At 36.4% G+C, this 19,006-nt stretch overlaps 1 protein-coding gene across 1 annotated transcript in view; it reads left to right on the top strand.

Annotated features, from left to right (window-relative positions):
- The window catches only part of LOC123311928 (neuroligin-4, X-linked-like), a 190,780-nt gene that overhangs the window by 128,043 nt on the left and 43,731 nt on the right, over window positions 1–19,006 (top strand). Inside the window, exon 5 of the mRNA XM_044896060.1 lies at window positions 5,482–5,633. Within this exon, the coding sequence (XP_044751995.1) occupies window positions 5,482–5,633 (152 nt within the window). The remainder of the gene's footprint in view (window positions 1–5,481; window positions 5,634–19,006) is intronic.

The following is a 19,006-nucleotide window of genomic DNA, read 5'->3' as shown; positions in this document are numbered from 1 at the left end:
GACTTCATACATTGAATAGGAATGATGGAAATGATATCAAACTTTCCCAGCAAAACTTTTAATACAGATTCAAATTGAATGTGTACCTTTCATCCCACATTTCAAAAAGAAAAGTGGTACTTCTAATCATCGAGTGATTGAAAGCAAATTCAATACTTGGAGCATTAAAGGTATAAGAGTTAAAATAATTTTTCACACTGTAGCTGGCCTATAATTCTTCTAAAGAGTTGTTAATGACCTTCAAATTGTTAAAACACTACATATCGGCAAAATGGAAAGTTGTCACTTCACGGTCCTTCCCAGTTGAGATTTTAAAGGGTGTTCTCATTAAGCTCACTGGGATGATACAAATTGATTGGAAATAATTTGATTTTGCATTTTTTCTGATTCTGCATGGGGGTGGAGGTATTAAGGATGGTGCCTGTTCATTCACATAGTGTATGTAGCTACTCCTTCTCCAACAATAATTCATTAAGGTTCAGAAATAATCTCCTGCATCCCATTATATCAGAAATATTAATGTCTTCTGATAAACCGTTTCCTCATGGAGGATTTTATTCTTAGTAAATCTCATTCGGGTGGTTTTTTCTACTCGAATATTTAATGATTTTTGTTTGGAACGAACAGAGCAGAAAGAAGCTTTCTAACAAATGTATTCTCTGAAGTTCTAAGAAGAACAGATCAAAGCATATATTCTGTTCAAGCACTCTGCTGAACTCCGACCCAAACACATTTCCTCTAAATATGTTGACTTGTTCATTTCATTCGCCTCAGTGTTCCAGTCTAAGAGCTCCTCAACTGCCTGACGAATGGGCTGAGGTTTTCCCAAAAGGAATAGACAAAGACTGTTCCACTTTAGGGGATATCAGGATATCGACCCCATCGTTCCTCTCCTTATGTCCTCGGGTTATTCTTAAGCAGGATATCCGAGTGTTAGAAGTTGATTGATCGGGGACGAGTAGAAAATTTCTTATGCCGAGAACTTCGCTCTTCGGTTTAATCAAGCCAGGTGATGAATTTTGTTTGGTGACTGAGTGCTCGATATTTTCGTGTGCTATTTGTCAAACGAACTGATTGCTCAGTTAGATGTGAGTGGTTTTTTGTATGGAGGGACTTCTTTATCATCGCGAACGATGCATTTTTCATTATATTGAAACTATCAAGACAATGATGCTACACAGGAAAGAATACTAGGGAGTGAACATTTGGATTTTCGAAATATTTGTAAATTCTGTTGTTTCGGTATAACGAACTATTGAAGGGGAAAATCCTATATCTTAACAATACCATGCAGTATTTGATGTGTGAGTTTCCGGAATCGATGTCATTCTATGGTAGGATTTTCTCTAGCACTTGGCTTTCTGCCCAGCTTATCCCTTCTACATTATGTTGGCAAATCTTGAGGCTTGAGTCCTGAAAAGGACCGATGTTTGTAGGTTTGGTGTTCGTCATGCATGTGTTTTAGTCAGGAGATCACAATGATTGTCTGACCGCCAGTGGTGAATCTTCTCCGAACACAAAATTTCACCCACATATTCCAGTTTTTTTATCATGACCATTACATATCATACAAAAAAAAACAGAAATGCAAAAAACTCAACTAATTATCTGATAGTAGAGTATAATAAACGATACAAATAAAGATCTCCACTTGAAAATAAGTTCAAACGCTTACTAATGAATATCTGATCATTTTGGAAAATAAAACTATTCTTCATTATTTCTGGTTTGATGCCCCGTTTTAAAGTAATTAATATTCGAAAATAGAAATATTTGTGAAACTCAAAGTTGGTAGCTTCGGCTGAATGCAAGTCTCTCCACAAATTCAAATAACACATTACATGTTGTGTAGTGGCATAGATTTAGTTTGTTATTCTGAAGGGAATTTTGTTGCCATTAAAATGTTCTGTTTGAATCTGATAACGAAATTAATTAATTAACGATAATAAATGCATACATACTGGATATGAAAATCAAAGCTGATATGTGTGATTGCCAGCTGAATTCGTTATTACCATCAAAAATTAAAGAGAAATCAAGGGAAGAATATCCAGAATTTTTTTCCGAGAACATAGGTCAATATAAAAAATTGAAATGTCTATATCAATTCACCATGGACGAATCGGAATAAATTGGTTAAGAAGATAAGTATTTCTTTTGTCCTCGAAAAGTCTATTTTTAAAATATCTCAATCTGCATATAAACCTCCATCTACCCGAAGAATCTATCGTGAAAGCGAAATACCAAACACGGTTAATCGTAGTAACTTATTATAGTGAAAATAATGTACAGATACTATTCCAGTCATTGACAGATATCACATATCTATGTATGAAATTTTTTTCCTGATGCCTACAGAATGTTGTCTTGGCTTTCTACCTCAACATTAATTTTGGTATTCTTCGAAGAAAAATTCACCTCTCCTATATACAACATTGTCTTCAGAGGTACAATTCATGTTCATAGTAAACATGCCAGTACCTACTTAGACTCAAGCCATCAGCTGGAAACAGGCTTAAGCTTCTCGGAGCATCAATTTCATCCAAACGGCAGGTTAGATATTTTCATATTTGAAAATGGAAAAACCTTCTGCGATTTACTCTGTCATGAAATATTCCCTTTTGATATCGAAAACAAAGTTATGTTTTATTCCCACTGCCATAAGGGTTTGGAATACGAAATATCCAGGAAGATCATGCCTTGCACTTACGCTTAGTGTATTCCATCTTATTCCCGTGAAGCTCTCCCAATGGCCTACTCATTCCGTCCCATAATTCCTGAGGAATCACCCACAAAAGCGACCGCCAGGTCGACCGGATATAACTTCTCGAAAATTTGTAACTTAAAGCCTCGTGCATGAGAAGACACGTCGAATGGGAACCGAAACTTTTTAATTAAAAATTTCCACCCTCTGTAGCTTGAGGTGGGGTTATTTTTGCCGCATCGAAAATCCTTAAAAACGTGGGCTCAAGGAATAATGTACTTACAACAATGTCTTCTGTTGAAATCCTTGGTCTCTGTGTAGTTATACACTGCGCAAAAAAATTAACGCACATTCTGAAAATCTCAATTTTAATGAAAGTTAACTCTACATTGACTTTATAACTTATTTTTTATGTTCTCTCGAGAAGGTTTTGAATGAAACAAGACACATTAAATGGAAGAAAAATTCAGGATTTCACCGAATCTTATGTGAAAGAAGAGAAATGAACAATTTTCAAAATACTGAAATGCTGATAAGTGATTTAATACTTGGTATTTCCACCCCTTGCGTTAATTACAGCTCGGCAACGACGGTTCATACTCAAAATGACTGATCTTAAAATATTCTGATCTAATCCTTCCCAGATTTCTCCGAGTTGGATTCCTAAGTCATTAAGAGTAGCTGGATGATTTTCTGAATTTCTCAGCCTTGTATTGAGGTTGTCCCAAACCTGCTCAATCGGATTGAGATCTGGACTTCTTGCTGGCCATTCCATTCGAGAGACTTCAACCTCTTCAAGGTACTCCTGAACGATGCGCGCACGATGGGGGTCTGGCATTATCGTCCATAAAAATGAAATTTTCACCAATATATGGTGCAAATGGCACTACATGCTCTTCAAGAATGTTCCTTATATACTTATCAGCATTCATAACTCCATTATCAACGACCACTAGGTCTGTGCGAGCAGTCAAAGATATTCCACCCCATACCATAATCGATCCTTCCCCGAAACCAGTAGTATTCAGGAAATTGCACTGAGCATATCTTTCATGTGGACGTCTGTATACAACGTCGATCACAATGGTAGAGGCAGAATCTAGACTCATCTGTGAAGAGAACTCTTTCCCAATCGGCCTCTTCCCAATGGATATGCTCTCTCGCAAAATCCAAACGCGCCCTTCGATGGGCTGGGGTAAGAGCTGGGTCTCTTGCCGCGACACGAGGCCTTAAATCATATTCTCTGAGGCGATTTCTTATTGTCTGAGTGCTAATTTGCACCTCATGAGTTTGCTCAAGCTGAATTTGAAGGAGGCGAGCGGTTGCAAACCGTTGTCTCAACGAAGAAACTCTCAAGTAACGTTAATATTTTTGCGCAGTGTATTATTTGAATATTATTCTTCATTGCGCAACAAGTCATAATTGTTTTCAACATCTTCTGAGGTGAAATAGAAACATGCAACGTATTCTTCGCTCAAACAATATTGAATAAACTTAATTTCTATTAAACAACGCAGTAGAGTTAACTTCTATTTTGAAAATAATCTATTGACTGAATTTTTATTATGAATAGCAAAAATTCACCAGTTCGAATATTTCATAATTTAATTCCTTTTTTTTTTCAATTTATTGCAAACAGATTCGTCCTGATAACCAAGATGTCATTTCCCGAAGAGCTATTTCATAATCCAATGCTCGAGGAAGTCCTGAAATTCAATTTTCAAATAGTTCACTACAAAACTCTTTGCATATTGAAAGTTCACAGTAAATGACTCTTCAAGTACTGAATTCTTGCAGAGGTTACGAATTTATGTAGTAGTAGGATACTCAATATGAAGGTACTATAGGCAAACTCAATACCTACGTACCTACACCCTCCGGTTCCCTTTCACAGCCAGGAACGCAAAATAAATTTCTGATGAGGACATAAATCCATAAACGTTTCTCGCAATCGCGAACAGAGCCATTCAATAAAAGATGATTGAATCGAGATAGATCGTTTGATAACCATTTTTATTTCCTGTTGCCATTTCCAATTTTCCTGGTGGACCTAGTTCAACAAGGGAGCGACGAAAATGGGACGTTATGAACGAAATGAAATTAGGACGGTTCAAATACAAAATATATATCGATAAACACAATATTGCAACGTGCCAATTATCGAGGCCCATCATAGGCGGAACAGGTAAATTTGACATGATTAAAACGATGAATATTCACGAATTGTCGAGGTTAAATTTATGGAAATTTGATTGCATGTTTATAAATACATATCCGGCGTATATGCGTGCTGCATAGGAGCCAGAATTTCGATGAATACATCAAAAACAAAATCATACGAATTCGCAGAATGAATAAAAAGTGTATCAAAATATATTTTCTATACTTCGACTTTTTTAGTTTTCAAACACAGGGTCGAATATATTAGCTAGACTGGTAGGCACTTCACTTCATTTTAAAGAAATCAAAACAATTTTTTTCGAGTAACAGAAAACAGACAAATTATCCTTGAATGTTTTCAAATGACAGGCATGAAAACTCGAATGATCACATTTCAAAGAACAATTTTCCTTGTTACAAAGAATATATTTCATTGTTTTCTATCACTTATTATATGTTATCCTGTGGCCACCAAATCGAGTTTTATGTTATCATATTTTCTACAGATTCATTGGGAATATTTTGAATTGACGTGCACTGCAAGCAACTTAGGTCAACTTCTTGAATAAAACACACCTGATCGATCTGAGAGTAATAATCTGTTCATCTTATTTCAGAGGATGGGTACGGTCCATGGAGAGGAACTGCCTTATCTTTTTGGTGCTCCATTGGTGGATGGATTCAACCACTTTCCAAGGAATTACAGTAGAGCAGAATTAGCATTAGCAGAGTCATTTATTATATTCATTGCTAATTTCGCTAGAACAGGGTAAGTTTGGAAATACTTATGAGGGAATAAATGTTGGTTGAACTCTTGAGAGCCATATTCGTATGATTTACAACTGAACATAAGAGAATTATCAGATAAGTACTGAAAATAAATATTGGTACAAAAATGTAGTCAAACATTTAGCATCATAAATTCATTTATCTTAGTAAGAGAAAACCGACTCGAAACCTGACCATCGAAAAATCCTGAAAAAGCTGGATTCAGTTGAAAAATTGTCAAGAACAAACGGTTGCTTCTAGATGGATGAAATTCCCAGATTTATTACTAGAAGAGTTGCTCTTTCAGAATATGTATCACATTTCTATCTAAGGTTACTTTTATTTAGAGATAAACGACTCGAAATCTAACCTTTGAAAAATCCTGAAAAAGATGGGTTGAGTTAAAAATTCGTCAAGACCAACGTTTGGGCTGAGATTAGGGAATGCAATCCCGATCCCGCGGGATCCCGATCTCGCGAGATCTCGTGTGATTTTTCGAGATCAATCCCGCAGCAGAATAATAACGAGATCCCGATCGAGATCGGCGGGATTGGGCCGAAGTAGTAAATGTGTCAACGGCAGACCACGGCAGACGATATTCTTCAAAATTATATTCAACAGGAGTTTGGCAAAACAATTCAACTGGTTCTTGACTGTAAAACTCGTTGGTCTAGCCTGTGCGACATGATAAGTACTTACAATAAAGTAAAGCAGTGTGTAGCTAAGACCCTGATTGACGTTTCACTCAGTTATAATTCGGACTATTTCTTCACGGATGAAGAGCATGCTGTCCTTGTCGATTTAGAAAACACATTTCAGCCAGTGAAATTGACAGTTGAGGTATTGTGCCGTCGAGATACTGACTTAGTGAGTGCCGAACACACATTACGTTTCATGATTCGAAAGTTAGAATGTCTGAAAACTCCACTCTCAGAAAAGTTGGTCGCTTCAATGAAGAGGCGTATCTCCGAGCGTCGAATAAATGCAACCGCAGCGCTGTTATATTTGAAAAATCCAAATAATTATCAAGATGAATTGGATCTATTAAGAGACAATGAAACTCTTCAATTGCCCAGCAAATACATTGTCCGGAAAGAAATAAAAAATATAATTGAAAGATTATATCCTAAACAAATTGAAACATCATCAAACCTACCCTCAACTTCTGGCGATGAGACTTTACCGTCATTACCGTCAGGAAACGAAGAATTTTCTTTCTCTGAAAAATTGAATAAAACTCTACAAGAAGAATTAGAAGAGACTCTGAAGGCATCTAAAAATCCTGTTATGAATACAGCCAGTAGCAGCTTGGACAGATTAGAGTCTCTTCTAAAGAAAGAGATGTCCCTTTATGAGTGTGGAGGAGCAAGGGGTATATTTTCAGAATTTGCATATAATTGATTTTCCACACTGATGCCAACTAGTGTGGAAGCAGAAAGGGCATTTTCAGCTGCTGGGTACATAGCAACAGATATCAGGTGCAGGTTATCAGACAACACCCTGAGCAATCTTTGTATTTTGAGGAGTTATTTCCAAAATCACTCATGAATTTTTTCATTGATTATGTTATTATTATTGTTTTAGTTTTTATTGAAAAAAGGATAATGAGTTGTTTTTTATGTATTTAAGAATAAAGTTTTTTCTTCTAAGTAATATTTTATTAATCAACCTCATATTCACAACCAAGAAATTTCAACCACTTTTTGAATTTCTTCAGAACTACCGAGATCTCGAAAATACCGGGATCCTGCGAGATCGTAATTTTCTAATCTCGCGGATACCGCATTCGCGATCTCGCACCGAGATTGCATTCCCTAGCTGAGATGGATGAAATTCACATATTTATTATAAGAAGAGTTGCTCTTTCAGAATATGTATCACATTTCTATACGGGATTACTTTTATTGAGAGATGAACAACTCGAAAGCTGATCTTCAAAAAAGAATGAAAAAGATGGGTTCAGTTAAAAATTAGTCAAGACCGAACGGTTGTGCTGAGATGGATGAAATTCTCAGATTAATTAATGAAATACTTGCTCTTTGAGATTATGCATCACATTTCTATCTACGGTCGCTTTTATTGAAAGATAAACGACTCGACAGCTGACCTTCGAAATATCCTGAAAAAGATCAAAAGATGGGTTAAGTTAAAAATTCGTCAAGACCGAACTGTTGCGCCGAGAGGGATGAAATTCTCAGATTAATTATTTGAATAGTTGCTCTTTCAGTATATGTATCACATTTCTATCTGAGGTTACTTTTATTGAAAGATAAACGACTCGACAGCTGACCTTCGAAGAATCCTGAGAAAGATCAATAGATCAGTTCAGTTAAAGATTCGTCAAGACCGAACGGTTGCGCCGAGATGAATGAAATTCTCAGATTAATTAATAGAATACTTGCGCTTCCAGAATATGTATCACATCTCTATCTACGGTCACTTTTATTGAGAGATAAACTACTCGAAAGCTGACCTTCGAAAAATCCTGAAAAAGATGGGATCAGTTAAAAATTCGTCAAGAGAGAACGGTTGCGCCGAGATGGATGAAATTTTGATTTATTACTAGAAGAATTGCTTTTCAGAATGTGTATCACATTTCTATCTACGGTTACTTTTATTGAGAAATCCTCGTAGTTAAGAGACCACTCTCATGTAGCATCGAGACTGGAAGTTCGTGTAAATCTATTTTTCTTCAAAAGCCGGAAAACCTCGGACACAGAAATGAGCGAAATATTGACATGATACAAATCGATTCTGCGAATCGTCGGCTGTCTTTATTGGACCAATTCAATTGCGAGGAGAGCCTTTGATCGGAAATGAATCGGGAAACCCGCTCTCTTTTAATTTGTTTCATTAGTCTCCTCATCAGGAGAGTCTGCACTTGTACCCGTTTTCAGATGTTCAGTTATAATTGAAACAAGAATTCTTTTCAACCGAAATGAAACTTTGATTTTTCGCAACATATGTTGAAAACATACCGCTTTCCTCGAAAATTCAGATAATAAACTAGTATCTGTTTGAATAGACTTTCACAGTACTATTAGAAGTAATAAAAGCTATTTATTACACTATACATCTACATGAGTTTGTATTACTGCACCCTTCTGCGTGGTGTGTCAAGAAATATGTAGGAGGAGCGGTAGGGTAGCTCTCCTAATTGTATTGTCTAGAAGCAAGAATTGCGAGGAAGTTATAGTTCAGGATTTGAAAAAAGAAAATAGAAAATCTTCTGTTAACCATAAATCAAATAAAACTTTGATTCGAAACAATATGGTGAAGATACAGAATTTTCCGGTGTTTTTCTGTCTCAGTTATTTCATTCAAAATAAGAAATACTTTTCAGAATTATATAATTATTTAAGAAAATTACTAATGAAGTTATAATTTCAAAATATTGTCAGTTATCAGTTCATTATTTCAGAATACCTAATATAAGATTTTCGAACTCTTATCTTCAATTTAATTCATGATTTTATTTAGGGTGGACGATAATTCTATAAATCAAGAATAAGTTCCTCACAGCTACCCCTAACTCAATTTATACCAAAAATATCCAATCATTCTTATGTGATGGGAAAAATCATTCAGTAATCAATTTCAAACGCAGCAGGAGATTATTAAGCGAAAACCTGCCTGGTGGGAAATCAATTCAATATTGAAGGAGGTTTGGTGAGAATTTTTTTATCAATATCATTTCAGATGTCAAAATGTGAAATATATAATATGCCAACATCGACAGTCTGGCAAGCAAGTGAAATTCCGCATGGTTTAGCCTGCTGGGGGGCAAATGAAGATTTTGATTCAAGTCGGAGCTACCTATTAGAAATTTCGTCTGTTTCATGAAACAGAAAATTAAATAAACGAATTAATTCAGATGCATAACATCCGCAGATAATTAAATCAACGAATGTTACGATCTAAATCGAACTAACAAACTACCATCGCTCGAAGTATTACCAGAATTTTCATTTCGCCGACAAAGAGTAGATGCTTACCATGGTTTCGGTCTTATTTGACCTCGTCAGAGCAACAAAACTCAATTGTCAACGAAATGCTATGAATTGCCGGCTCCTTTTATTCCATATCAGTGGCGGGTATGATGTATAAATACATCGTACCGACATCTGACAGAGAAACGGGAACCAACCCAATTCAATTTCCTAACTCTCAGAGCGAAGATAGCAGTATGCATCCATATGCCTTATTCCCATATTGCAGATATCGTATATTACGATAATTAAGCAAGGGAAAAAGCGCGGAAAGGTTCGGATCATGGCAGTAACCGATCTGCCATGCGATGGTAGTTTGTTAGTTCGATTTAGATCGTAACATTCGTTGATTTAATTATCTGCGGATGTTATGCATCTGAATTAATTCGTTTATTATTTACCTGCCTTACTGTGAAGGCGCGATCCATTTCTTATTTTACATGTCCGCGGCAGATCGGTTACTGCCATGATCCGAACCTTTCCGCGCTTTTTCCCTTGCTTAATTATCGTAATATACGATATCTGCAATATGGGAATAAGGCATATGGATGCCTACTGCTATCTTCGCTCTGAGAGTTAGGAAATTGAATTGGGTTGGTTTCCGTTTCTCTGTCAGATGTCGGTACGATGTATTTATACATCATACCCGCCACTGATATGGAATAAAAGGAGCCGGCAATTCATAGCATTTCGTTGACAATTGAGTTTTGTTGCTCTGACGAGGTCAAATAAGACCGAAACCATGGTCAGCATCTACTCTTTGTCGGCGAAATGAAAATTCTGGTAATACTTCGAGCGATGGTAGTTTGTTAGTTCGATTTAGATCGTAACATTCGTTGATTTACTTATCTGCGGATGTTATGCATCTGAATTAATTCATTTATTATTTACCTGCCTTACTGTGAAGGCGCGATCCATTTCTTATTTTAGAAAATTAAATATTTCTGGCTTTCTTTCAAAGGCTGAAAATGAGTCTAGCCGCGGGTTTCATAAAGCTTAATCGGGAAATCAACGTCAATTTGTTTTCATTCGATGACTCAGTCATGATCGTTGAAAATATCATTATTGCGTCAAATTATGATGTTCATGCGTCCATTCAATTATTCTCAATTGCTACTTCTCCAATTTGTTCAAAAGGTTACAGTGTTTTGCATTTAGAAATCGATTAACTGTCAAATCGTTGATCGGACAATCAAAGTTTTATGAAGTGACTCAATTTTGTCCCATACATTCTTTATGGAAGTGCAAGAAAAACAGAAGGAAGCCTTTCGTCTCATTCTTCATTTTCAATTTTCTAATCATTTTCTTAATCCCGATTTTTCTTTGAATATCTTCACAATCCTCAAATTTAACACCCTTTTTCAGGTGCATTTTCTGTAAGTGCTTCTTGAACTATAAATTAATCTATATTATTAAATTCTATACACAATTCTTTTTCTCTATATTTCACCTTTCAACTACTCTTAGCCACAAAAATTTCAATGGACTCTTTCTGAACCACTGATGATTTTTTTCCGTGCACAGTTTCCAACAAAGTAATCGATTGGACAAATCTGTTCGTTTACTCATCTTACAGATTATGGGATGAAGTATCCATTCATCTTCATAATGCCTCTTCGTATACAATATTGACCATAAGTTATTTTAACGAGGAAGATACCCATCGTTAACACATGTTTCCTGGCTATTCCTGCTAGTCACTTACGAGCGATATATCGTCGACCACTTTCCCTTGTGCAAATAGCCCCCTGACTAATTCTCTAATCCATGTTCTTCATCTTTGTCTCATCTACACTTTCCCAGAATTTTATTTGCATAGCGTTGCTTTGTCAATGTTAATTAAATCTTCACATCGCCTACTTCACCCTCCTATTCAAATTCGGCGCCTGTTGGGTGGCTGATGATTTCAATTTGGCACCAGAGAGCGGTTTTATTAACAGGGCCGTTTCATTACCTTTGATGCTCGTTTGCTATGACTGGTGATAACATATGGTTTTTCATTTGGAAGCATAATATGAAAAAATGATTCATAATAAAGAAGAAGGGCCAGTTTATAGATAGGAATTCCAACACGAATAGAACAAGTTTCCCGAAATAAATGCCATTGAGAGAGCTACATAGGTACTTCGGAAATAATATCTGTGAATTTCTTCCTCTATCAGAATTTTACTAAGACCTATAGAAAAATTTGTATACCATGTCAATCATAGATTTAATTAAGTTGAACTTTGGAATTTCATAATTTTTTCGATTCTGAATCATCGGTGGAATTTCTTGATAAATATTAATATATAATAATAAATATGCTTAAAAGAGTTCTTATCTGACAGAAAATCAAAATCTAAACATTTATTGTGAGTTTGAGAGTATTTATATTGATACTATCCAAATGGCATCAGTTTTGGAATACTTACATTTTGCCCTACTGCTCCATATCTGCTCAGCAGCATCTGCGACTCAGAGTTAAATAAATAATTTGGTGAGAAATTTTGTTGGATACCAACATCGAGAAATTAATGAACATTTCTCAGATAAACTTTGTACGGCACTACCTCTTTGCCCTTGGATCGATTTCGAAAGCCCGTAAAATGTTCTATGGAATGATTCATATTTCACTGATTTTTCAGGGAAAAAGTTCCATAATGGTCCTCAATTTCGTAAACGAAGAATAATATTTTATTGTTGTCCCATTTTAAGCTTTGCCTATTTTGTATTCCACGAAAAGTGTCCCTTAGAACTACCTAGAGAACCGAATTAGGTATTTTCTGTAAATTCATAACATAATAAATGTCTGGAATATATTTAGTTGCTGTACTAGGTGGTTCTTCCGATTATAACGAAAGTTGAGCCAAACTTTGTTTTTACTATTATATTTTTGGATTCTCCACAAAATTTTGAGAACGGTTCATTTGAACTTCTCTATACCCAAACCTCTATGTTCTAGATACCTTAATACATTTGTCTCAAATTCGAGTAAATGATGGTTAACTGATAACAACTGAGGCGATAATAAAAATCTATATTCTCTGCAGATAGAAAAAATTCTCCTCCTATCTAGAACACCATATACAGGGTGGACCATCCATAACTTTCCACCCCGAATTTTGAGCTTTGGGATGGAAGAACGAAAAAACGCTCAGACAGGAGAAATTTTGTTGAATGAAGGACAAATAAGGGTGTTCAAATGAGTTTGAAATCACTACGCCTCTAGCCGCAACCCCTAACCGCTCTCATTTTTGAAAAGGGAAAAGGGGTCGAGCAGCACCTTGTTGGAAAGGCAATTCAATTTCCTGCATGAGTGTATTGTTTTTTCATCGCTTTATTATTATACAGAGTGACTCAGTATTCCATCAAAAACTTTCACACGCCGAATTTGGATCTTTGAGATGGAACAAACGCTCAAAATTCAAAATTCAAAATTCGGTGTGGGAAGTTATGGATGGCCCACCCTGTTTGGTCCTCATGGCTCAATAGAATGGAATGTGGTACTCCCATTTTACTCCATAACACATTGATAGCATATTTATTTCTCACTCTTCTCACAACTCTATCAGTTGTTTCACTCCCTGAAAATCAAGAATATGTGGATTCTGGTTGCATACGTATACGTATTACAATAGTCTTTCAGATAGCCGAAATGCGAATTATACAAATCTCTGTCAATTAAATTGATGCCAGGATTGATAACACCATTTTTCTATCGATTGTGAATGGCCAAGCCAAAAATATTATGAATTAACTAAATACAAAACCAAATTATTTTCGAGGTCATACTATAGTTAGTCTAATTCTAAAAAATTCCAATATTTTAACAATTCTCTTGAGACCTGGCGAAATAACGAAAATAACAACATATCAAAGTTGAGCAAATCTATCATAACATCATCAGATCAAACATTCTTTCATGTGAATTCAGATTTGTAGCGAAAAAATCACCCAACAAGTAAGTGAATTCCAGAACTGAACATTTCTCCCGACTTCGTGAAACGATGGCGCCAAATCAAAGGATCCATCTCCTTTCCTGGACATCTCCGCTTTTTTCTCATGAATAACCAGAAATAACGACCGAAGGCACTCCTTCCACCCGAGACGCTGGAAGCGGAATTTCTTAGTTTCCTTGTCGTACAAACGATCCGAGGTCCATCAGAAATTTTTGTTTTGACGATGCGCAGCTTAATCCGTAGGAAAATAAAATACGGTCAAAGGAAAATCGTACGTAACTTGCCTGCAGGAGTCTGCCCAAAGGTCGGATTCGAGAGACGGCCAGGCTTGACAGATGAAAAAGGGAAATATCAATAGGAGATGACCGTATTATTCACGCACCTGTAGATTCCTTCCAGGTTATGAAAGATATTGCCGTGAGTATTCCTCGCTCTGACGCTGGATTTTTCATCTCATATTCACTGGCAGCCGGAAGAATTTTTTCGGAATATCAGAGAGATATCATGATTTGCTTACACAGGGTGTTTCATTTTTCTGTGGAGATGCCTCAACAATAGAAGCTCGAAATATGAAGACTCAAGTAAAATCATCTAGATATGTTTCTTTTCTGAGTTACGGGAATTGAAAAATTCATAAATTCAATGTGGCCAATATAATTCTCATATTTGGCGGAAAGTGGAAGTATTGTAGATTGGCTTGATTATTGACTACTCACAAAGGTATTTCAATCTTGAACAATTATTTTTATTTCAGTGTGTGTCAATTATTTCGGTGTCATCAGGGAAATTTCAATCCTTATCAACAAATAACCATAACTATTGATATACCGGGTGTCCCAGAGCTTTTAGGCCAGCAAATATCTCAGTTACCTGCGGAAAAAAAAATTGAAAAAAATACTTGTCGTAGGAGACCATACGCTCTTTCATGCAGCATAGCAAAATCCACCCCCTGACAAACAACCCCCGAGAAACCACCCCTAACTTTTGTTTTTCAAATGGCACCCCCATGTTTGTTGTGCTTCAACTTACAGTTTTTTTCATTTCTCATTCAATGATGTATCATGGTAGCTAGAATGGCATGCAGAATTATGGAAAATAAAAATTTGCATTTTGATATACAACAACAATATCACGACTGATACCAATTTGTCATCCAGATACCGTAGGAATAAAACAAAGCACAAAAAGTTCTAACATTTTATTGACTCTTTTTTTTCAACATCCACTTTTTCTTGTCTCTACAATGTGGACTAATTCGATCAGTCCAATTAACAGTACCCACTAACGAATTCAATTTTATCGAGTGACTATCTTTACAACTACATATTTTGATATATCATTGATTGAGAATTAAAAAGAGCTGTCAGTTGAAGCCAAACAAACATGGGGGTGCCATTTGAAAAACAAAAGTTAGGGGTTGTTTCTCAGGGGTTGTTTGTCAGGGGGTGGATTTTGCTATGCTGCATGAAAGAGCGTATGGTCTCCTACGACAAGTATTTTTTTCAATTTTTTTTTCCGCAGGTAACTGAGATATCTGCTGGCCTAAAAGCTCTGGGACACCCGGTATACTGCTCCACAAGAGTTAGGGATATCGTATTCAATCGTTTTTAAAAGTATGTAATCTTCGAGAAAATTGCTGTAAAATCATATAAAACTCAATAACAACTTGAATCGATCCAATAAAAATCAGTATGAAACATTTCGTCAATCTGGTCGCCTTTTTTCTGAAGTTTGGTTCTTTGCATATGCTTCATGAATGTTCTTATTTTGAAATGAAGTCAGTTTATCAACGGCTTCGATTTGAAACGAGTTTTCTGAAAATGCTAAGACATAAATTAACAAACGCTGAGGCTAATAGGTCTATCGGAATTCTACAGGGTGGCCTAACTAAGGTTGTTGTAGCGAAAAGGCTCCAAGTCAGCCAAAGTGTGATATCTCGAATTTGGAATAGGTTCAGGGAGACAGGTTACGTGTTGAAAAGACCAAGTGTTGGTGGGCGACTTCTGCTCAGGATCGTTTCATCACCGTTTCGGCGAGAAGAAACCCTAGCCTACGTGTAGAATGCTACGGAATAAAAATGCCAAATGCAGATGGGGTCCAAGTTTCCATCAGACGACGTTTAAGAGAGGTGAATCTAGGTTCTAGACGTCCATTAAGAGGAGTTCCATATACACGTGACCATAAGCGTCAAAGACTGGAATGGGCAAGGCAACATATCAATTGGAACGATCAATGGCGTAGTGTCCTTTTCACTGATGAGTCCAGATATGGACGATTTTCAGATTCTCGAAGAATAAGGGTATGAACAATCCCACGCATACCCCATAATCGTCGCTATGTCCAAGAAGTCCATCCATTCCGAGGTTATGGTATGGGCCGGGATATATTTCAACGGGCGCACAGATCTACACATTTGTCCTGGGAATATGACCGCCTTACACTATAGGGAGCATGTCATGGACAATGTTGTACCAAATTTTTACGCTGCTATTGGTGAAACTTTTCAATTTCTAGACGATAACGCTAGACTGCACCGTGCAGCCATAGTTGAGAATTTTTGCGAGGAGATTGGTATTCCACATTTACCAATACCTCCGCACTCACCAGATTTGAATTGCATAGAACATGCATGGGATATGCTCCAAAGAAGATTAGATAATCATCAACCTACCCCAGAATCCTTAAATGATCTGAGAGAGCTTCTGCCCCGTTTATGGAACCAAATTCCTCAAGAAATGTTCAACAACCTCGTGTGTAGTATGCAAAGAAGATGTCAAGCTGTTATTGATGCCCGTGGAGGCCATACATCGTATTGATAGTCTTAAAATGCTTGAATTCTCAGGGCATAAAATTTCGTTATTTTACTCGAACTTGAAATCATATCAATATGAATTTTAAGTCAATATCCCTAACTCATGTGTTTCTCATTCAAAATAGATACTTATTTTGGTTTGGATTTAATCGTCATATTTTTTGCTTATGTGTGTGATGAAACACCCTGTATTGATTTACCCTCTACATTAAAAATTCGTGTTGTAATGAAAAAACCACTATACGTTTTCTCTTCGTTCATAAAAATAACCATTATCAATTAGCCATAATAAGAGTTGACAGAGAAAAAAATTTTTACCACATCTAAAAAATAATGTAATTTTATTATTTCAACCGATGAGACAAGAGTAGGTAGGTCTCGTAGCAACAATGACTCTATTCAGCACAATATAAATTTCCAGTTGATATCTCCAAACCTCAAGATAAAACTTTGTTTCGAATCATTTCTTTCCTCGGACGATACATAAAGAAGCGAAATATGAATAGGCGCATAAAGGTAAGCGCACATACAACGGCATCGGACGGACGGTATGGATCGGAATAAATTACTTTCAATGGAACTGAATGGATCAACGCACATATGTGCGGACGGCAGGCATCGCATCGCATCGCATCCGACGGAATTGAGGAACGAGAATTAAATTCCGACCGATGCGTGATGTGCCGGCCGATCCCGACATATGTGCGATACAAATCGGAGATTGCCGCGGCATCTGCGTCATTTTACAAGTCACTACATGCAGCGGCTTGTACGGGTAGTCATAAGAAATACGAATTCACGGAAGAAGCATGAGTTTTCAGGAGAAAATAATACTGCGCGTACAAAATTATAATGAATTGTACAGGGTGGGCAAATTTCGATGTTTTAGCACTACAGCTTTTAAACCAGTGGAGATAGACAAAATCTGATACCCCATTCTCGGTCTCTTTTTCTGAGAAACTAACAAGAGTAGTAGTCATTTTTTTTCCACCTTCTTTTGTTTTCGAGTTATAAGCGAAAATTGGAAAAATGGCGATTTCGAAATTAATTTATATCTCCGCTAATACTGATGATAAAGCTCTGGAATTGAAACATTATACAGGCACTTTTTCAAGTGGAATCCAGTGGCGTGCTTGCCTTTTTAGCAGGATTTTTAATTACGAAGCTATTACCCAAAGTTTTGTTCTTTTAAATGGGAACATCAGATTTCTGTGCAATTTTCTGAAAGCTTAATTCTTACTGATTTCAAAAATATATAACATCATATAATTTGTATCAATATAAAAAATAGAAAATGGTCAAAAACCTTTGTTTTCCCAATATTTCTATGGTTTCAACTTTTGACGAGAACAGAAAAATAGAGCTTCCTAAAACAAGATCAGTCTCCTTCCGGCAATGTCATTCTTTCTATGCTTTTTACCAATTTTCACAAAATTTGAATTTTGGAGAAATTGAGTAAGAAGCATAGAAATGAAAGGACTAATAAAAGGAGACTGTGGTAATGATAAGATGCTACATTTTTCTATTCTCATCGAAAGTTGAAACCATAGAAATATTGAGAAAGAAGGTTCTTGACCGTTTTTTATTATTTTTATTGATACAAACCATATGACGTTATATATTTTTGAAATCAGTAAAAATTGAGCATTCAAAAAATTGCACAGAAATCTAGTGTTTCCATTTAAAAAAACATAACTTTGGGTCATAGCTCCGTAATTAAACATCCTGCTGAAAGAGCAAGCACGCCACTGGATTCTACTTAAAGAAGTGCCTGTATAATGTTTCAATTTCAGAGCTCTATCATCAGTATTAGCGGAGATATAAATTTATTTCGAAATCGCCATTTTTTCAATTTTCGCTTATAACTCGAAAACAAAAGAAGGTGGCCAAAAAGGACTATAACACTTATTAGTTTCTCAAAAAAAGAGACCGAGAATGAGGAATCAGATTTTGTCTATCTCCACTGGTTTAAAAGCTGTAGTGCTAAAACATCGAAATTTGCCCACCCTGTACAATTTAAGTGACAGAAATTATAGCAACCATTTTTTTTTTCGTCCTTCATCAAGTGCGGAAATAAATGAACATATTCTCCAAAATCCTTCCTTTTTTACATATGTCATGTATCCACATTCGTCTATGATTCCTTCGCTTTTGAAACTCTTCTTCCTCCAGAACAAAAGCTAGTTCCTCACCGCTTGAAGACATATTCCTCCGGAGTCCGGCGATTCCGATGTTATATGTGCGATACCTTCATAAAAATTCCGCCGCTGCCGTGCCGTTCCTTCCATGCCGTCCGTCCGATGCCGATGTATGTGCGCTTACCTTAAAAACGTCGAAACTTGATTCACGATCCGCCCTCCCCTGTGTATTTTCGGGTTCATAATCCTCAATACCCATAACGAAACACAACCATATTTCAGGAAATACGACGACAAAAATAATGTTTCTAGTGGCGGGAAAAGCGCCAAATCCCTGATGCCTTCGTGAATGATGGGATCTGAAAGGAAGTAAAATGTGCAAGACTAATCGTGGAGAATAACATCGACATCGAATAGAATAGGAGACGCATTCGAGAAGCAATTTGGGATGAAGTTCATGCTCGGAAGGGAGCTTTGTTCTTCTCTTTCTTTCA

This window comes from Coccinella septempunctata, chromosome 4 (assembly GCF_907165205.1).
Source record: "Coccinella septempunctata chromosome 4, icCocSept1.1, whole genome shotgun sequence".
NCBI lineage: Eukaryota > Metazoa > Arthropoda > Insecta > Coleoptera > Coccinellidae > Coccinella > Coccinella septempunctata.
The sequence above is the reverse complement of the archived record's forward strand: the minus strand, read 5'-3'. Positions and strand labels throughout refer to the sequence as shown.